Source organism: Leucoraja erinacea, chromosome 20 (genome assembly GCF_028641065.1).
Source record: "Leucoraja erinacea ecotype New England chromosome 20, Leri_hhj_1, whole genome shotgun sequence".
Taxonomy (NCBI): Eukaryota; Metazoa; Chordata; class Chondrichthyes; order Rajiformes; family Rajidae; genus Leucoraja; species Leucoraja erinaceus.
The window spans coordinates 11,648,911-11,671,261 of record NC_073396.1 but is presented as its reverse complement, the minus strand read 5'-3'; the positions used below and the strand labels follow the sequence as shown (position 1 = coordinate 11,671,261).

The following is a 22,351-nucleotide window of genomic DNA, read 5'->3' as shown; positions in this document are numbered from 1 at the left end:
CGCACACATTTATATAATATATATATATATATATATAGATATATACAGAAAATTTACAGAAGTTACATGACAGCAGACTGGACACCTTGAGATCCAGTCACATGTACGAGTGCAGGACTGAGCATAGCCAAGTACCTCAATCCCTGCTGCTTTCGCAGCCTGTCCCCATGGCCAGAAAACAATGACTAAGACCAGTGACTAAAGACAGACCCTGGGCACGTGTACGATGATGCCACAGGAATCACAACGGCAAATTAAACAATGCAACTTGCAAGGTGAGCATCTGGCTGCACATATCACTTGCAGGCGCACACAAGTCTGACTTGATGAGTGAAATCTAGCACAGAGTAGTTAGCAAATACTGCACTATCACTGAAATGGTTCAAAACATTTCAATCAATTTAAGGGAAAAGGGGGGGGGGGGGGGGAGGGGGGGCGGGGAGAGGAGAGGAGCAACGTAACTTGCTGGCTTAAGCAGGCGTTAATTCAGTGTCTCGCACAGTGACGATTCCAGCTCGTTCAGATTAATATCTTCAGCCAAGCAAAATGCAGCGACTGCCCAAGACCAATCCTTTTGGTGAAGAGCAACAACTTAACAGCAGCCTCCTGTAGAACTGAACCAGAAGGGGTAATTACATAAAACTACCATGTACAGAACTCTTATCTCACCACACAGACTGGCTCGATATGGACAGGTCAATTAATGACAAAACTTCATCTTCTGTTTCGAGAACATATCTTGATCACCCGTGAAGAGAGGTGAGAAAGGGCTCTACAAATTCCATTAATACCAGTTTCACTCAGAATAAGTCAGCGCATAAATAAGGGGTTTCCTTGTGTGTTTGAATGTGTTTCTACGCACACTAATTCCTCAATACCACTATATACCTTTGCCTTGAGAGGAAGCGAATCAGCAGGTGTCAGAGGCCAGATGAAAGCAAGAGTATAAGTGGAAATCACACAGCTCTTAAATAAAGTCAAACAAACAAAAAGATAATAAGGTGGGACCCCGGGTTGACAGAGGGCTACATGGAACTGGAATGAGGGTTTAGGGGAATACATAGATTGATTTGCCATCTGCCTATGAAGCGGTTTATAAATGTGCGTTCATCTAAAATCTGGAAGCTGGAACGAGAGCAGACATTACACGGAGATAGGCAAAGGGTCTTCTATTTGTGATATGATAAGCCTGCAGCACAGAGAGCAGGCAAAGCTACCCGCAATCCCATTTACATTTACTTGGAAAAGAGATGGGAGAGATGCAGGCACCCCCCTAACCCCAACACACACAAATACAGCAATTTTATTTTCTGGATGCCACAGGCTGTGTTTTTTTTTTAAAGAGAGGCGCGGGGGGAGGGGGAGGGGAGGGAAGAGAGAGGGGAATAGGGAGGCTTTCATTGCTGTGTTACAGTGCTCAACTCCAGAGCTCTGACAACGTTGAGAGGAAGCTTCTCCATACATTTGAGTTGTACTCTGCTAGATGCTAGTATTCTGCTGGTTCTGGTACTGCCTCCGCCACACTTCCTGGATCTTTTTGCACCATTTGTGGGCATTTCCACTGGGGTCCATTAAGTAATATGTCCGGTTAGGCTGCAAAAACAATCATTTGCAAAATTAACAAAAATGGAATTGATGCTGCAATAACCTCATCGTCCCACTGACTGACACCCGCCGTAATAAAGACAGACGCTCTTTAATGGCGACAGACAGGGAACAACCACCCGAGATCTACAATGGATGTACTGACACTTGATCAAGGTCCTATTGTTTGGCGTTGAGAGGGTCCAGAGGATGTTTACGAGAAAGATCCCAGGAATGCTTGGTTTAGCATGTGATGAGACCACACCTGGAGTATTGCGTACAGTTCTGGTCTCCAAATCTGAGGAAGGACATTATTGCCATAGAGGGAGTGCAGAGAAGGTTCACCAGACTGATTCCTGGGATGTCAGGACTGTCTTATGAAGAAAGACTGGATAGACTTGCTTTATACTCTCTAGAATTTAGGAGATTGAGAGGGGATCTTATAGAAACTTACAAAATTCTTAAGGGGTTGGACAGGCTAGATGCAGGAAGATTGTTCCCGATGTTGGGGAAGTCCTGGACAAGGGGTCACAGCTTAAGGATAAGGGGGAAATCCTTTAAAACCGAGATGAGAATAACTTTTTTCACACAGAGAGTGGTGAATCTCTGGAACTCTCTGCCACAAAGGGTAGTTGAGGCCAGTTCATTGGCTATATTTAAGAGGGAGTTAGATGTGGCCCTTGTGGCTAAGGAGATCAGGGGTTATGGAGAGAAGGCAGGTACGGGATACTGAGTTGGATGATCAGCCATGGTCATATTGAATGGCGGTGCAGGCTCAAAGGGCCGAATGGCCTACTCCTGCACCTAATTTCTATGTTTCTATGAGTGTTTGACGGTACTGGGCCTGTACTCGCTGGAGTTTGGAAGGATGGGGGGGAGGCCTCATTGAACCTTACGGAATGGTAAAAGGCCTGGATAGAGTGGATGTGGAAAGAATGTTTCCACCGGAGGGAGAGTCCAGCACCAGAGGCAATAGCCTCAGAACAAAACGAACAAAAGGGATGAGAAGGAATTACTTTAGTCAGAGGGTGGTGAATCTGTGGAATTCATTGCCACAGACAGCGGTGGAGGCCAAGTCAATGGATACTTTTAAAAGAGGAGATTGACAGATTCTTGATTAGTACGGGTGTCCGGCATTATGGGGAGAATGGGGTTGAGGAGGGAAGATGGATCAGCCAAGATTGAATGGCGGAGTACACTTGATGGGCCGAATGGCCCCATTCTGCCCCTGTAACCTGAATTTATATGCAAGCTGAAACATGCATAAAAGTTGTAATATCCATGGAGGGAATGAGCACGGTGCATCATTACAACCTCGGTGCCTCATTACAACCTCGGTGCCATTGCCAGGGACCTTGGTGGTGTTTGTGCATTTGTTTTTCTGCAGGAAACCCTGGCCCCTATCCCTTGTGAAACACAAGACTTTAGTACAAACATTGTTACAAAGCCAGATGCTACGGGCAAGTATCCAACCATCCCATAACGGACTTACAGTATGAACAAAAAACGTTTTGAAGTTCTTGGCTTCTGGACGCAGCTCCAGTGACCATGGAATCTCCCCTTTCAGAATCTTGTTGACAGGATCCACGTAATAGAGGTGAGGGCCTTCGGTGAGCAACAGCTGCCGACGCCGGGCAAACAGGCCCTGCAAAAATCACACATGAAATCTACAGGCCAGACTCGAGAATGGTTTCTCCTGCATAGAGATGGACTGGGTGCGGTACAGCAAGACTGTGGCGACTCTAGCAAATTACTAACCCATTGCCCACACTGTACTGCGGACACAGAAAGAGCTACCTTTACACCCTTCTTCATCACAACCAACACAAAACAGGTATTAAAATACATTGGTACACAAAAAAGCTGGAGAAACTCAGCGGGTGCAGCAGCATCTATGGAGCGAAGGAAAAAGGCAACGTTTCGACTCAGTGCTGGGACCCTAGCTATTTACAATATATATTAATGATCTGGATGAGGGAATTGAATGCAACATCTCCAAGTTTGCGGATGACACGAAGCTGGGGGGCAGCGTTAGCTGTGAGGAGGATGCTAGGAGGCTGCAAGGTGACTTGGACAGGTTGGGTGAGTGGGCAAATGCATGGCAGATGCAGTATAATGTGGATAAATGTGAGGTTATCCACTTTTGTGGCAAAGACAGGAAAGTAGACTATTATCTGAATGGTGGCTGATTAGGAAAAGGGGAGATGCAACGAGACCCGGGTGTCATGGTACACCAGTCATTGAAAGTAGGAATTCAGGTGCAGCAGGCAGTGAAGAAAGCAAATGGTATGTTAGCATTCATAGCAAAAGGATTTGAGTATAAGAGCAGGGAGGTTCTACTGCAGTTGTACAGGGTCTTGGTGAGACCACATCTGGAGTATTGCGTACAGTTTTGGTCTCCAAATCTGAGGAAGGACATTATTGCCATAGAGGGAGTGCAGAGAAGGTTCACCAGACTGATGCCTGGGATGTCAGGACTTTCATATGAGGAAAGACTGGATAGACTCGGTTTGTTCTCGCTAGAATTTAGGAGATTGAGGGGGGATCTTATAAAAACGTACAAAATTGCTATTATTGCTATTGAGGGAGTGCAGCGTAGGTGCACCAGGTTAATTCCCAGGATGGCGGGACTGACATATGATGAAAGAATGTCGACTGGGCTTGTATTTACTGGAATTTAGAAGGATGAGAGGGAATCTTATAGAAACATATAGCATTCTTAAGGGATTAGACAGGCTAGATGCAGGAAACATGTTCCCCACATTGGGCGAGTCCAGAACCAGGGGGTCACAGTTTAAGAATAAAAAGGTAGGCCTTTTAGGATTGAGATGAGGAACATCTTGTTCACCCAGATAGTTGGGCCTGTGGAATTCTCTGCCACAGAAGGCAGTGGAGGCCAATTCACTGGATGTTTTCAAGAGAGAGATTTAGCTCTTAGGGCTAACGGAATCAAGGGATATGGGGAAAAAGCAGAAATGGGGTACTGATTTTGGATGATCAGCCATGATCATATTGAATGGTGGTGCTGATTCGAAGGGCCGAATGGCCTACCCCTGCAACTATTTTCTATGTTTCTATTACAGAAACAAAACTGCTTTAGACTTTTAAACCTTAGGCATACAGCGCGGAAACAGGCCCCTTGTCCCACTGAGGCCGAGCTGACCAGCGATCACCCCGTACACTTTACAACTAGCAAAGTTGACAATGTTACAACTTACCAAAGCCAATTAACCTACAAACTGGTACGTCTTTGGAGTGTGGGAGGAAACCGGAACCGGGATACCCATGTGGTCACAGGGAGAATGTACAAACTCCGTGCAGGCAAGCACCCGAATCAGAATTCAACCATGTCTCTGGCGCGTTCAAGTAGCAACTACACGGCAACGCATCTGTGCTGCCCTAAACTGCTATTGAGTTTACGATGAGTAAAAGTGGTACAGGCCAGAAAATGAACGGGCCTGACACACATTAAACCATGCAGTAACCAAGTGAGTAACCAAGGGGGGGGTGAGCGGGGGGGGGGGGGGGGGGGGGGGGGGGGGGGGGGGGGGGGGTGGAAATCAGGCTCACTTTATTCAGTCACCTGAAAAAAACTGCTGCAAATCCCAGTGGACAAACAGCTTCAGTGAAGGCAAAGGGATGATCAGTTGAGGTGGTGGCCCTCAGTCACCTCCCTGAACTCTCTTTACTAAGTTACATTGCTGTGGGGAGTTGTGCTCCCTGGACAGGAACACAAACACTCACCCAGCAGCAGAGTGGACCACAGCGGAGCTTCCTGAATAGTAACTTTCTGATTCACAAAGGTACAACCCAACTACATATATTGCAGAAGAGTTTAGATGGAGTTTCAGCATAGAAACAAACCCCTCAGCTCAGCAAATTCACAGTGACCATTGATTATCCATCAGCACAAGTTATATGTTATCCCACTTTTGCATGCACTTCCTATGTTATCCCACCTTTACATCCCATTCCCTACATACAATGGGCAATTTACAGAGGGTCAATTAACCTGCAAGCCCCCATGTCTTTGAGATGTGGGGGGAAAGCGGAGCACCTGAAGGTGCCCCTTTGCAGTCGGTCACAAGGAGAGCGCGCAAACGGCACACAGACACCACCCAAGGTCAGGACTAAACCCGGGACCCTGGCATTGTGATGTAGCAGCACTACCAGCTGTGCCCAGTTGACATCGAATTGAACATAAATCACAGGAGTTTCCCTTTCGCTAATTAAATCATCTTCCTGTCGCCATGGGACAGATTTTCCTCCCATTCCTCAAATCTTGATTCCAGACAGTATAAACCGCGAGACTGAAAACGACTCCGTACCTTCCTCTTGTCAACTGGACCCATCTTCAGGATTAAATTATTTTCTACAAATTGGTGCCTGAAAAACAAAAGGCCAATGTCACTGGCAGCATGTTGGAGCTTCGCGGGAGAAAGGCAACAGGTAGTTAGTCAACAGTATTTTGCAAACTTGGAGTGGGGAAAGGAGGGCTGGCAGTCACTGGCAGCCACTCGATGCACAATCCCAATTTATCCAGCCGAGGACAGGACAATGGCGCAATATGCACTCTAACATGATTAACAGTGATTAACAATGCGATGAGTTATAAACCATAAATGGTGAATCTGACCATCTTAATTTAGAGAGGGGGAGGAAAGATAAGGACAAGGGCACTTCAGACGAAGTGTCAGGATGAGTTGCTATGAAGGTGGCTGCTACAAAGGAAAGGGTTAACTGACTACAAACTTCATCAACTTACCAGGGATTTCTGTTGGCTTGTTTTTCAAGCAGAAGGCGCTTGTCTTCGTCTGTAAACTGAAGATCCAACTCGAATGAAGTGTCGTTAAGATCATGGACATATTGCTCGATGTTACTGCATAACCTCTGGGGTGGGCTGGGCTCAGGGGAAGACAGCGAGTGCAATGAGCCAGAGGGAGCCACTTGCATGCAGCCAAACTGGCTGAGGAGGTCATCATACTGCAGGCAGACACCAGGGGGGGGCAGAACAAAACAGGACATTGTCAGTAACCTGCATGCCCAGATACTCTTACACCAACAACATAGTTCACCAAGAAGAATGATTTATCAGTCTGACAGAGAACACGCTTCAAGAAGGATAAAATAATATAAAGCAGAGGAGTTGACCAAAGAATAATGAAACAAAGTAGGTAAAGACATAAAGGTGCAATTAGATAAAGGTGGGATTGCTACACTTGGTAGTTTTGTGTTCAGTTTTGTTTACTCAGTTAAAAGAAAGATGCCATAAAGCTGTGAAGAGCACATCAACCATTTACAAAAATATTGCCAGGACTCGAGAGACTGAGTTATAGAAAGAGATTATGCCGGTCAGGACTTTATCCCTTGGAGCATCTATAGAGAGTATAAAATCATAAGGGGTATGGATACGGTGAAACACCCTAGGGTTGTTCCCAGGGTTGGGGAATCAAGAACTAGAGAACATCGGCTTACGGTGAGAGTGGAAAGATGTACTAGGGACCCGAGGGACACAACGGGGTGGTCCGTATATCGATCAAACTCAAAGAGGAAATGATGAGAGCAAGTACAATGACGAAAATAAAAAGACATTTAGACAGGTTCATGAATAGGAAAGGTTCAATAGGATATGGCTTAAATGTAGGCAAATGGGACTAATGTAGATGAGCATCTTGCCAGCATGGACAAGTTGGGGAGAAAGGTCTGTTTCCATGCTGTATAACTCTACAACTTCAATTGTAGTTGAAGTGAGACTGGAGCATGTGAAATGTAGGTGGCGCATGGCTGCAGAAAAGCGACATTGACATGTTTTAAGGTGCTAAATGAGGGTAAATTCTGCTCAACTATAATTTCCTTCCTGTGCATAACCATGATCACAAAAGATTCATAGGAGATTCTGGAAAGGAAAGGAGTGAAAAGGCAAAACATATTAGGGCAAAATTAGAGTATAGACACATGGACGAAAAGATCAGGGTCATTTAATAAAGATATCACAGGGCAGGAAAGCAGAGGACACATCCAGAGTTGCTGCTGGAGAAAACTCCCATCCCACAATATTCATTGTATCTGATATTCAAGCCCATGCACACTAGAGGGCGGCAAAGAACATCAAGAGCCAGTACCATATGCACACGGATGTAGGATCCTGCTGTTTAATTGTAAGCTGATGTTTAGTAAGTTGAGAGATGCAGCGCGGAAACAGGCCCTTCGGCCCACAGAGTCCGCACCGCCCAGCTCATTATCCTCACTATCCGACCAGCTCACTGTCCTATAGGGACAATTTTACATTTATACCAAGCCCATTAGCCCACAAACCTATACGTTTTTTTGAGCGTGGGAGGAAACTGAAGATCTCAGAGAAAATCCACGTGGCCGCAGGGAGAACGTATAAACTCCGTACAGTCAGCACCCGTAATCGGGATGGAACCCGGGTTTCTGGCGCTGTAAGGCAGCAACTCTACCGCTACGCCACCGTGCCGCCCTAAGACTACCAAGATTTATTCAATAGAAGTGTCAGAAGCTTGAACAAACAATGAAAGCATACGTTTTTGGAATAGGGTATTTATACTCACATTGCCATAGCACTCTTCTTCATCCTCAGACATTGCTGGGAGATAAGCGGTGAGTTTCGGGGGTGTCTGAAGGTGCAGGTTTTCCCAAACTATAGGTTCAAAGAACGGATGGGCTTTAAGGTGTCCATAACCCCCCATCTCTTCACAGCCAAGGCGCTTTGTGTGTTCAGACACCTTGAAGGTAATGGGGAGAATAATTATTAAAGACAAGGCCGCTCATGAAAACATCCTGGTGTCCAATCAATTAAACTTTTCATGTGATGCCATAATGTAGTTCACTCAGCGGTGAACAAATTTACCAGCCACAGCCTATTACCAGCAATCGGATAAACAGCCAGCTGTTCCGTTCAGAGTGAATCTTACAAAATCTTAAACTTCTACAAACAGGTTAATGGTCTTTAGATCACACCTGACAGGCAATGCCTGCAGGATTGCAGCGTTCCTCCGGTAAAGCTCGGAAATGTTGGCCTAGATTATGTTAATAAACTCAAAAGCAGGGCACAATGATCGAATGCAAAGCAAAGGCACTTTATTTTTATGTGACACTATCTGAGAATGAGTGTTCAGCAAAAAAGCTGAAGTATAGCTAGTTGCAGTTAGTAATTTAGTCAATCGCATAAGTTGAACATCAGGAAGAAGAAAGATGTGAAATTACTCACCAGAAGCTTCTGTACTAAATCTTTTGCTTTTGGGAAAAACTTTTCCGGGAAATCATATTCCAATTTAATTATTTTTTGGAAAATTAGATATTCGTTCCTGTGAAGGGAAAAAATATGCAACAAACATCACTAAGCACCAACAAAACTAGAAACATTAAAAAATATATATGCTTTGCTCATGAAAGCCCCCATTAGGTGGGCAAGGCTTCACCCCTGAAGGGGACCTCAGAAGTTCACCATATAATACAATGAGCAGGTATAAAGAGGCTAAGGACAGAGCACAAAGCCTCGCCATAGATCAATCCACAATTGAGTTGGCTTAGCTGGCTATAAGATCATGCCAGAAGATGTGACCATTGCGGCTTCACTGACTGACTGAGTACGATGGGGATCATCAAAGACCATCTTTGATAAGTGTACGTGGAGATGTCATGAAGCATTAACCCCTGCTAACTGGTGAAGCCAGGATCAGACTCACATGCAGCACCAACAAACACCCGATCCATCAGGGTGTTCCTGAATTGAACCCCAGTCAATGCCAAGTCAGTCAATCACAACAAGCAACAGAAAAGGAACAAATGACCTCAACTCATGTTAGGAAACTTCTTCGGTTCACTTATCAACAAGCCCTGCTACCTGTGGCAGCGACAAGCTGAATAAACATAGAAGATACTCATAATTCCTGTTCAAACAGGATGGATAGCTGCTTTCCATCTTACCATAAATATCTCTGTCCCTCTGCCACCCTACTTATCCTACTAGATTCACTGTGGATCTCCTTAGTTGCACTGTTTGTATCTACTCGTTATCACCTATTCCACAGCCAACAATGGACCATTGTGGGCTCCACCTTTCCTTGATCATCGTTGCTGGCTTTGATTTGTTCTTTTCATATACCTATCATTCATTTGTTCTTTGTACTTTTTCATACCTCCAGTTTCCCTCTCCCCTGACTCTTGGTCTAAAGAAGCGTTTCTACCCGAAACATCACCTATTCTTTTTCTCCAGAGATGGTGCCTAACCTGCTGAATTACTCCCACATTTTGTGTATCTATCTTCGGTGTAAACCAGAATGTGCAGTTCCTCCCCACACACACACCACCATATTACCAATGTACTTTAGCACAGAATAAGTTATTAAATGGTCCCAACAGGCAATTCCTAAATCCTTGATTGCTTCTTAAATGGTAATGAGATTTGCACTGGGTTAGAACAAGTGCACTGTTTGAATAAGCTGGCTGCAACCACTCCACCTCACCAGGCAACACAAGTTTACAAATTACTGCAATTAATAAGCTTTAATTCAGGAAACTTTCACAACACTGACTAATTCATGAACACACAGCTTCAAAAGTTTAGAAGGGTTTTTTTTTTTGCTTGGCTGGAAAATTTTCAGTCAGTCACATTAAGAAATCAGCTTTCAATTAAACAGTTATTTGCAAATAGTTCCACATGCTGTACCACAACATTAGGCCAAACCATTTTGTGTGTACTAGCGAGCAATGTAACAATGCTCTGTACTACGTTATCAGAGGAGGGGGGGGGTGTGGACAAGATTAAACGCACAGCACCAAACTACCAAAATGAGGTGCTGTGGCAATTCTGGCATTATAACATACTATGTCATGAACTTACCCTGCTCTGAAAGGTGGCAATCCAGCTACCAATTGGTATATGATGCAGCCAAGAGCCCAGAGGTCAGAGCTGCCGAGGATGAGATTCAGATTAGTTTAGTTTATTGTCACATACGCGAGTCCAATAAAATTCCTTGTTCACATGGTCACAGAGTAAGTGATATACATACGGTAACAATAAATACGATGAAAGAATGGCGCCAGATTGTGGCACAACCCAAAGTAGTACAACAAAGTTTAAAAGTACAATAACAAAATAACCAAATGAGATGGAGTTAGGAGCAAGACTACACGGAAGCAGCTTCGGAAAGGGAACGGGAGAACACATGTTAATATAATTTTGGCACACGTGCACTTTAATAACCCGACGAAACAGCCCAAGGGAAGAGCCCTGTGAATAAACTCAAGGTGGCAGCCTGGTGTGATTCCAGAAAAGCGGAATCATCCTGGAATTCTACTCACAACAGGTTCTGACCTTCACCTCATCAGTCTGTGGTCAAACAAGGAGCAGGACTGAAGGCCAAGTCCAGCCTCCAGCTTCTCTTAGTTCTAAACACCACCAGTGTATCTGATCTATCATGAGTGCTGGTGTCGCAGGGAGGTTCCATTCCACATTCATTAAAGTTGAAACCATTAGAAACAATTATTTTCTACGCTAACTACAGGAAGCTTAAGTTAAGGTCTGCACTTTGGACAAGAGGGAAAGAGGAAGGTAAAACGGACTGGAGTTATTACCTATACATAGGTAACAGCACCAAATTGACAGTCAGTACGAGAAACAATATACTCCAACTACCCCCAAGATAACTGACCCAGCTGAGCTTCACTGTTTGTGATCCAGAATTTAAGTGAAGTCTGTATAACCCATGCTCCAATGAAAGTTAGTAGCTGTAATGTTATAATCCAATGAAAGGTAAATCCTCTATAACCCATCCAGACTCAATGTTCTGCACAGTTTCTATAGCCAAGGCCAGGGTTAGTGGGCCCTGTGCTTCAGGGCCTATACCCTAACTGTATAGAGATTTGGATCCCAAATCCCAAATAGTGTCTGAAGAACCTGTATTCCAATCAGAGTCTATGAAACCCATACCACAGTGTTAGTCCAAGTGAATGGAACAAATGCCATTGGCAGGGAATATCAATAATATTAAAAAAAATGTATGATAGGTTTTTAAACCACATTCTGTCGCTGATTTGGGCTCAGATGCCTCGCAAATTTTACATGCATTACGAATAGCCGATGACAACCTGCAGCCCAGGAATAAAATCAACGCCATTTAAGATTCTGGATATTGGGGTGGAGGGTGGGGGTATGGGTGGCGTAAGAAATATCACAAATTACGTATGGGCAATAGATGCCTTAGCATTGATCTGCAAAAGAGGTACCTACTCACCTTTTGCAAGCAGATTTATCTGTCAAAAGCTCTGGTGAAACGTACTGCGCTGTCCCCACAAAGGAATTTGCTCGTACTGCAATACCAAAACCAGTGCACATTGTGAAACACGCAGAAAACTCACCCATCCCTCCCTGTACCCTTTCCCTCCAATGTTTTAAATTCAAGTCCAGAACCGGCAAAATTGCATTAACTTCAACAGCCATGTGCGTGGGCAGAGATATTACAAGTGTACATGACACTGTCAAAATACCATTCTAGGTTTGTACTTTGAGCACCCTATCAATTATCTGTAGTAATAGTTTCAATCCATCTGCTTAATTCTAATGTCAAACAAAGGTTAACACATACCACAGTAATAACACACTGCTTATTATTATTTGTATATATATTTATTTCCCCCCCCCCACTGTTAATGGTTGAGGAATATGAATGAAAAATGTCTGCACCTTTCTTATTATCTGAAGATAATACTTTTGCTGTTCCAAAGTCTGTAATCCGTATGTGCATATCCTCGCTCAGTAAAATGTTCTCTGGTTTAAGGTCCCTGTAATTATTAAAATGTTAAATAACCAACAATAAACCAACCTCTGCTTAACTTTAACAGCCGGCAAAGATATAAATGCTGCCACAACACTGATCAAACCCACCCACTATATCACCACTGCTTCTCATCCTGCTCTCCATGCTCTGTAGATTTGCCTCAAACCAATTTATACTTCTCTCTTAAGGTCTACAACCTGTTGGGCTTTGTAGTGGGGAGCAAAATGTCAATTGCACCTCCAACGCTGTAGAAAGCAGCCCAAAGATCGTTATCTTTCTCCCTAGGGAATGCAGCCAACATAATCAAAAACCTATCCCGTCCTGATCATTCCTTCTTCTCTACGCTCCCGTCGGGCAGAAGACACATCGCCAGACTCAGGAACATCATCTTCTCCTCAGTTATCCGGCTTCCGGGGGGTCTTTCCATAAGCTATGGTACTGACAGATTCTCCTCTACCTCATTGGACTTTGCCTCTGGAATTGGTGCATTACAATGCTGAGAAATATATTCTGTGCTTTGTATCTCTTTACCTATTGTACTCAAGTTTAGCTTGGTTGTATTTATGATGGTATTATCTGATTTGGTTGTATAGCATACAAAACAAAGGTTTTTATCTGTACTTGTCTAGTTCCAATGTTCCATCGGCTTTGACAGGGAATCCTAGTGCCCACCGACAATGGAGCCTTCAAGCAGGCCGAGCAACCAATCCCACTGAAAAGTTCACGCATGTGTCATATCAGAAAACAAATTCACCACCTTTAGTTGGCATTTGACTATACTACATAAAGATTAGACCATTCACATATTAGTTTTGAAACACCATATATTTTAAATACATTGAGGGAACATCCAAACCAGACCAACTAGACAGTTTCCTCTTTAATGACCTGGAGAGGATGACTACTGTCCAAAGCAATAGGGATAACTTCCCTATTCATTGGACACACTGTGGGACTGGAAGTTGCCAATGGGCTCTGCTGTAACATACCATTTAAAAGGCAAATACAGTACCTCTCAATGGTACTGAAGATGGCTCACAAAGTTTTCATATTTGGAAAGGAGCCCAAAGGTGTAACAACAAACAGACAATCCAGTTTGTAAATGCTATAGAGGTGATTTGACAAACCACAAATTTACCTGTCAACTGTGATCTCCTCTCATTTTAGTTCATAATCCCAATCTGACCTCTGACTTTGGCCTTGTGCACTATGCCAATGAAGACAGTGAAAATTCAAGGAACGGTCCTTTATCTGTTGATGACCCTGGAAATATGTCTCACCAAAAGTTGAAGATTTTCATCTCAGTTTTTATGCAAGTTCAACAATTTCAGACAACCCGCTGAGTTTCTCCAGCTTTTTTGTGTACCTTCGATTTTCCAGCATCTAGTTCCTTCTTAAACAATTTCAGATAACCATTGTTCCACTTTCCTGGCCAGTAATAAACTGTCTGCTGGTACTACTTGCACCTCTAAACCCACATCTTTTTGGCACACTGCTGCTCACTCTCTTTACATCTTTCTAACCATTTCTCCCCGTCTTCAGCTTAGCATCTAATTTAGTTCCAACACTTTCCAGCCAAAGGGTCACAGATCTAAAGCATGTTTCTCTTCACAGAGACGACCAGGTCTGCTGAGTATTTCCAGCGCTTCCTGTTATCTCAGATTTCCAACATCCAACATGTTGCCTTTGAACTGAAGAACAGGAATTCAAGTATGTAGCCCTCCCCAACTTTCCTGCATTCCTACCTTCACCAGCAGAGATTTGACATATCTATATTTATTACCTTCACTCTCTCGTTATGCTCAATCAGATTTAATTTCTCCCATGCTTTAGTTGTTAATTTCCCCCGTAATAATGAACTACTTCACTCATTCCCTCGTTCCTGGTGACTCTTTCCTGTTTCCTCATTGTTTCTAACATTCCTTCCCTTTCATCCAGATTTTCAGTATCTGGTTCAATTTTCCTCTCTTTGTCAGATGTCATAAACTCTCTGCCACAAAAGGTAGTTAAGACCAGTTCATTGGCTATATTAAAGAGGGAGTTAGATGTGGCCCTTGTGGCTAAAGGGATCAGGGGGTATGGAGAGAAGGCAGGTACAGGATACCGAGTTGGATGATCGGCCATGATCATATTGAATCGGGGTGCAGGCTCGAAGGGCCGAATGGCCTACTCCTGCAGCTATTTTCTATTTTCTATGTTTCTATGACATAGGGAATGCAGGGAGCTCATAGCTAGTATTTTAATTTGCTATTTGTGTACCATCTCTATTGAATCATAGCCAGCCTACTATTTATCTTTGCTTAGATTGGAATTGGTCACTCTTCTGATCAAATAAATGCCTTGACTAACTCTTTCTACATACCTTGTGTATATACAGTCCAAATTTCTCATGGACATTTTATTTTTAACTAAATATATATATATATATATATGGTTTCAGAACTCATCACCTAAAACACAAGGGACAGAGTCACAAACGGGCCTTTACAATACCTATATTTAGGGGGGCAGGGGGGTGAGAAGGGTTGGACTGGTATTACCACCTTCACACAGAGGGTAATGAAGTTATAGAGCTTCACAGACTGGAGACTGGCCTATCGCTCAACACATCTATGCTGTTCAAGTTACCCAAGCCAGCTAGTCCCACTTGCTTGCTCATGGCCTAAACTTTCCTATCCATGTACCTGCCCAAGTGTTTTTTAAATGTCGTAATTATACCCATCCCAGCTACCTCTGGCAGCTTGTTCCACGTACGCACCATCTTCTTTATGTAAAGTTTGTCCCTCAGGATCATTTAAAATCTTTCCAGTCACCTTAAACCAATGTCCTCAGTTTTGAATTCACTTACCCCTGGGAAAAGACTATGACTTATGTGCACTCCTCATGATTTTATAAATCTCTAAGGTCACCCCTCAGCCTCCTGAGGTAAAAGACCCTGCCTATCCGCCTTCTCCTTATAATTCAAACCCTCCTGACTTAGTAACATCTTCATTGAACTTTTTGCATCCTTACCAGTTTAATAGCATCCATCCTACGGCAGGGCAACGGGAACCGTACAAAATGCTCCAGATGCAGCTTTACCAACATCTTGTACAGGTTTGACATTACACCGCAACACGTGTGTTCAAAATACTGACCAATGAATTTGCATTCTCCATCAGTGCCTAGCTGGTGACCAGATTCAATCATACTACCAAGGCGAGTAATGTCTTCCCTTGATCAAGAGACACCAGGTCTACTGCTCAATTTATGCTGCTGAAGCAAGTAACACGTCATAGAAACAGGGAAAATAATTGCTTTTTGATCACAAAAAAGTAATAAAAGTCCTTACCTATGTATAATCCCGATCTCATGCAAGTACTCTAGCGCCGACACAATTTCAGCAGAATAAAATCGTGTGCAGTTCTCATCAAAAGAACCCTGCTTACGAATGTATTTAAGTAGCTCTCCATTTTTAGCGTAACTAAGGCCAAAATCTGCATGAAAGTTCAGGAATCAAATCATTAAATGCTCAGACTGTAAAGATTGAATTACAATTCTTGACATAACATTTTTCGATAATTAAAAAAGTCTGAAGACTGTTCTTCTGACAAGTGCCAATTATCTTCAAGACAAACATGGTTCCTTTGTACTTTCAAGGCAAAAGAGTCTAACATTCATTAAAAACGAAGGATACAGAGCTTCTCCTCATCCTGAAACGTGAAGTAAAGCTTTACGAAGAAGGGGTGATCCAGCCGAGACATGATATCCCTCTCTCTGGTCACGTATGGTACCTTGTTCTCCTTAATGATATGACGTTTTTCCAGAATTTTTGCTGCAAGATAAAGTAATTAGTTAACTGAAGCTGCTGACTTCATGTTTTGTGCCTGTGTTAATTAGAAAAAACTTAAATTGCCCGATGCTGTCGTCGGCTGCAAAGAACAATAGAGTCTTCATATACTCCCAGATGGGAAGCAGTGGGAAGTTACTTGGTCAGAGTTCAATCCAGGCTTAAGCCATGCACATATTCACCACAAGGATTGATGTACAGAGGAAAGTACTGGAAGTGGTGAATCTCTGGAACTCTCTGCCACAGAGGGTAGTTGAGGCCAGTTCATTGGCTATATTTAAGAGGGAGTTAGATGTGGCCCTTGTGGCTAAGGGGATCAGAGGGTATGGAGAGAAGGCAGGTACGGGATACTGAGTTGGATGATCAGCCATGATCATATTGAATGGAGGTGCAGGCTCGAAGGGCCGAATGGCCTACTCCTGCACCTAATTTCTATGTTTCTAACCCCAACTCTGCAGACCAGATCCAACGCCATGTCAAGAACAACAATCTTATTTATAATAAATGTTCTAAAATATCCCTAGAAGCTGAATATCTAACACCAAAACACAAATGAGATATTTGGGAAGATGGACATAGTCTTGGTTTTAAGGATGGCGTTGGAGAGGTTAGAGAAATGGAAAGATGTTGTGAAGGATTCGGCTCTACAGATTAGGCTCTACCAGCTAAAATCATGGCCATCAAAAGGGCAGCAATCAAATCTGGAATGATCGTTGTGCTAAAATTGGAGAAGCACAGATAAATAAGCTTGGCATTTGATTCCAGATCTGTTCATGATCTCATTCATTCCGTTAACCCCTCACCGTGACTGGAAAGATTAGAGTGTACGAGACTATCAACAATTTAAAAAAAAATTCACACAGAGGGTGGTGGGTACTTGGAAGGAGCTGATGGAGGAGGTAGTTGAGGCAGAAACTATAACAACATTTAAAAGGCATTTGGCCAAGTACATGGATAGGAAAGGTTTAGAGGTATATAGGCCAAATGCAGCCAGGTGAGACTAGTGTAGATGGGACACCTTGGTCAGCATGGGCAAGCTGGGTCGAAGGACCTGCTTACGTGCTGTATGACTCTCTGACTAAATGCTTTAATATTAAAAGTCATCCCTTAAATGGGAGCAGAAATGGGAATCATGCATGTACTTAGGACAAAGGCAAGTCAGGCAGAGATAGTCAATGTTCCAGAGGTACTGCGGCACAGCAGAAGAGTTGTTGCCTTACTGCGTCGGAGACTCTGGTTCGATCCTGACGATGGGTACTTGTCTGTACGGAGTTTGTATCTTCTCCCTGGGACCCCGTGGGTTTTCTCCGAGATCTTCGGTTTCCACCCACACGCCACAGACGTACAGGTTTGCAGGTTGATTGGCTTGGTGTAATTGTAAATTGTCCCTAGCGTGTGTAGGATATTGTTAATGTGCGGTGATCGCTGGTCGGTGTGGACTCGGTGGGTCAAAGGGCCCGTTTCCGCGCTGCATCTCTAAACTAAACTCATCTAAACTAATCTAGATGCAAGCAGCTAGTTTTAGTGATCTAAAGCCAATATTGGAGCTAATCCCAGATTGGTTAGAGCACATAATGTGGCTTTATGGGCTATTTAATTCATACATGAATTGTACAACAATGGCGATGGGTCTTTTTTGGTCTACTGAGTTGCTGGTTTCCTCTGCATCTTAATCTTTGTGGTGACATTTAATCAACACATCAATCTATGAACAAAACAGCCCTACTCGCTTAGTTCCCTCCCACGCTGCCCCCAAACTATTTTCCTTTTAGATACTTATCCAGCTCCCTTCTGAACTATTAAATCTGCTTCCATAACCATCCCTGCTGTTGCAAACTATCCCTGGCAGTACATTCTGTTCTGGAACCTCTTGCTGTGCAAAGACAACTTTCCCCAAGTAATTTCTGGCTCTTTATACACCTCTATTTTATGCACCTTATTCTTGAACCTTCCGCCAATGAGAGATTCCATTTACTCTGCCTATGCTCTTCACGATTTTAAATGCTTCCATCAAATTCCCTCACCTTTCCAATGAGAACAACCCCCAGTTTGTCCATCTATCTATAATACTAAAGCCCCTCATCTATGAAATAATTTCACTAAGTCACCTCTACACCTTTTCTGAAACCCTTATATCCTTCCTATAGAGTGGTGCCCTGAAATACACAATATGCCAGTTATGGCCAAAATAGTCTTTTACAAAGGTTCATCATCACTTCTTTGGTTCTTATTCGCTTTACCACTATTTATGAAGCCCAAGATTCATGTTTTTTATTTTTTATTAATGGCTTTTGCAAACTGCCCATCGACTTTCAATGCACACATCCTTCCATATGTCTCTTTCCTTGCGCCACTTTTCGAAGCTTGGTATCTAGTTTATATTGTCTACTCAACACTGAATTTCACCAGTCATCCATCTGCCTATTTCACCAATCTTTCTATATCTCTTTCATGTCCTCACCATGCCTCCAGGTTTTGAGATTCAAACATTTACCCAAGTGCAAGGCATTAATATTTATTAAGGACACCATTAGTCCTCTTACCGGCTGTCGGGGAATTCCAGTGTACACTTTCCCCCCCAGTCTAAAATACACCTTTCATTATTACTCTCTATTTTCTGTTATTTATCCAATTTGCTAAGCAGCATGCATGCCCTTATTTTCCCATGGCCTTCAATCATGATGTCCATTGCCTGACATTTTTGTCAAAAGTCTTTGGAAGTACACAAACAGAATGTCCAACACATCTCTCTCACCGACCCTCTCTTTCACTGTGAAAAGTCTTCACACAGTTTGACATAATTAGCCATCAACTCAGATTCAATTAGATACAATATGAAAGCATGAAATTAAGGTTCAGCCTTACATTTGCTAGGGTCTTGATGTGCAGTTGAAGGAATGGCTCATTGAATAATCTCACTGTTAACAGTTCATAAGATATTAGTTGTGACCCTGAGGCCAGTTGTCAGATAACAGGCTGACTCATCGGTGACATGTTATTTCCAATTGGTCTCTTGGGTTTAGTATCACAAGAGGTTGGGGGAAATGGAACAGGTTTCCAATCAACTTGGCAATAAAAACAGGAAATCATTAACATCTGCTCACAGTTTTTGATTCAAAATGGACCACGAAGCAAAATCAAATTAAAAGTTTGAGATTTACACTCTCAGCACTTGCCTTACTGTTTAGTTTAGTTTAGTTTAGTTTAGAGATACAGCGCAAAAACAGGCCCTCTGAGTCCGCGCCGACGAGCGATCCCCACACACTATTCTGCACACTTGGGACAATTTACAATTATTCCAAGTCAATTAACCTAGAAACCTGTACGTCTTTGTAGTGTGGGAAGAAACTCACAGGTCATGGGGGAAATGTAGAAACTCCATACAGACAAGCACCCGTAGTCAGGATCGAACCCGGGTCTCTGGTGCTGTAAAGCAGCAACTCTACCACTGCGCCACTGTGCTGCCCAACGCAGTTAACACAGAAATCCATTGTGAGGCTGACAAATGTGGCCAGCACTGCCTTTCCCAATTATTGCTTGTTTGTCCCAGAGTTTGACATAGTGGTGTTGTGGATTAGGTGATTTTGGCCAGAGGAAAAGAGTCATTCCAGGATTCAGATCTCAGAAGTGTGATAAAACCCAAATCCCAGCATCCCGTGTTGCACAAAACAATGAACTCAAACCACTTCCATGGGAGTTTCCAAAGCCTGTACAGGATCTGAATTCGAAAGCTAATATAGTTGTTTCTGGTCATGTCAGGAAAACTAAGTGTGAGCCACTGTGGAATTGACAGCCCAAATCTATCCAGTGCACTGGAAAGAGAGTCCATCACAGTGCCCTCCATAATGTTTGGGACAAAGATCCATCATTTATTTATTTGCCTCTGCACTCCACAATTTGAGAGTTGCAATAGAAAACCAGTCTTTCCATTACGTTTGGAAACTTTTATTGCTGTTTATCAACATGAGGACCAAAGTTGTGCCAATGAAAGTCAAAAAAGCCATTATGAGACTGAGAAACAAGAATAAAACTGTAAGAGACATTCGGCTTACCAAATTCAACTGTTTGGAACATCATTTGGTGGCAAAAACAGGAAAGTAGATTATTATCTGAATGGTGGCCGATTAGGAAAGGGGGAGATGCAACGAGACCTGGGTGTCATGGTACACCAGTCATTAAAAGTAGGCATGCAGGTGCAGCAGGCAGTGAAGAAGGCAAATGGTATGGTAGCATTCATAGCAAAAGGATTTGAGTATAAGAGCAGGGAGGTTCTACTGCAGTTGTACAGGGTCTTGGTGAGACCACACCTGGAGTATTGCGTACAGTTTTGGTCTCCTAATCTGAGGAAAGACATTATTGCCATAGAGGGAGTACAGAGAAGGTTCACCAAACTGATTCCTGGGATGTCAGGACTTTCATATGAAGAAAGACTGGATAGACTCGGTTTGTACTCGCTAGAATTTAGAAGATTGAGGGGGGATCTTATAGAAACTTACAAAATTCTTAAGGGGTTGGACAGGCTAGATGCAGGAAGATTGTTCCCGATGTTGGGGGAGTCCAGAACAAGGTGAATCTCTGGAATTCTATCCCGCAGAAGGTAGTTGAGGCCAGTTCATTGGCTATATTTAAGAGGGAGTTAGATGTGGCCCTTGTGGCTAAAGGGATCGGGGGTATGGAGAGAAGACAGGTACAGGATACTGAGTTAGATGATCAGCCATGATCATAGAATGGCGGTGCAGGCTCGAAGGGCCGAATGGCCTACTCCTGCACCTATTTTCTATGTTTCAATGATAAGAATAAAGAGAGCACTCTTTATTCTCACTCTGGTGAGCTTACTAATCGCAAAGGGACAGGCAGGCCAAGGAAGACCTCCACAGCTCATGACAGAAGAATTCTCTCTATAATAAAGAAAAATCCCCAAACGCCTGTCCGACAGATCAGAAACACCCTTCAGGAGTCAAGTGTGGATTTGTCAATGACCACTGTCCGCAGAAGACTTCATGAACAGAAATACAGAGGCTACACTGCAAGATGCAAACCACTGGTTAGCCGCAAAAATAGGGTTGCCAGGTTACAGTTTGCCAAGAAGTACATAAAAGAGACAACTGATTGTGGTACAACTGCTGATGGTAGTAGCATAGTGAATTCTGAAGTGTATAGACACATCCTATCTGCTCGTTCAAATAAATGCTTCAAATCTCAATGGCTGGTGGTTCATTCTACAGCAAGACAATGATCCCAAACATACTGCTAAAGCAACAAAGAAGTTTTTCAAAGCTAAAAAATGGTCAATTCTTGAAATATAGAAAATAGGTGCAGGAGGAGGCCATTCGGCCCTTCGAGCCAGCACCGCCATTCATTGTGATCATGGCTGATCGTCCCCATGAATCGCAGACTTCAAGCAGTCATTGCAAGCAGGGGATATGCAACAAAATACTAAACATGACTACTTTCATTTACACGACGTCGCTGTGTCCCAAACATCATGGTACCCTGAAATGGGGGGGGGGACTATGTATAAACACTGCTGTAATTTTTACACGATGAAACCAAAATGTATAAAAATGGCCTTTATTAAATCTGACAATGTGCACTTTAACCACATATGAATTGTTCGATTATAAATCTCAAATTGTGGAGTACAGGGGCAAATAAATAAATGATGGGTCTTTGGAGGGCACTGTAGCTGTTACTTACTAGCATATTCTTTACCAGTTGATTGTTCACGAGCCAACACAACCTGCACAGAAACAAACAGTCAGTTACAGAAATCTCCTCTGGGCAATACAATCACATACAACTTCAAGTCTAGGAAGGAACAGCAGATGCTTCTTTACACCTAAGATAGACACAAAATTCTGGAATAACTCAGCGGGATAGACAATATCTCTGGATAGAAGGAACGGGTGACGTTTCAGGTCAAGGCCATTCTTCAGACTAAGCATCAGGGGAGAGGGTTACAGAGATAAGGAAGTGGAAGAGATCAAAAGAGACACAGATCAAGGAAAATGTAGAATAGACCATTGTTAGCTAGGAGAAGGTGAACTGAACTTGTCCCTAACCCATCTCGTGTGCTTGGGGTTCCCGACCTTCTTCAAGTAACCAAGATTATTGATCTGCCCTCAATGCCTGGGGT

General features: G+C 43.2%; 1 protein-coding gene across 1 annotated transcript in view; it reads right to left on the bottom strand.

The window, feature by feature from the left end:
- Positions 1-426: 426 nt before the first annotated feature.
- The window catches only part of LOC129706787 (3-phosphoinositide-dependent protein kinase 1-like), an 84,555-nt gene continuing 62,630 nt past the window's right edge, over positions 427-22,351 (bottom strand). Inside the window, exons 3-14 of the mRNA XM_055651272.1 lie at positions 21,913-21,955; positions 16,063-16,200; positions 15,718-15,862; positions 12,293-12,390; positions 11,844-11,919; positions 10,451-10,519; positions 8,816-8,912; positions 8,157-8,330; positions 6,350-6,567; positions 5,913-5,970; positions 3,077-3,229; positions 427-1,593 (exon numbers count right to left, since the gene is read on the bottom strand). Coding sequence (XP_055507247.1) covers positions 1,480-1,593; positions 3,077-3,229; positions 5,913-5,970; positions 6,350-6,567; positions 8,157-8,330; positions 8,816-8,912; positions 10,451-10,519; positions 11,844-11,919; positions 12,293-12,390; positions 15,718-15,862; positions 16,063-16,200; positions 21,913-21,955 — 1,383 coding nt within the window. The 3' untranslated portion in view covers positions 427-1,479. The remainder of the gene's footprint in view (positions 1,594-3,076; positions 3,230-5,912; positions 5,971-6,349; positions 6,568-8,156; positions 8,331-8,815; positions 8,913-10,450; positions 10,520-11,843; positions 11,920-12,292; positions 12,391-15,717; positions 15,863-16,062; positions 16,201-21,912; positions 21,956-22,351) is intronic.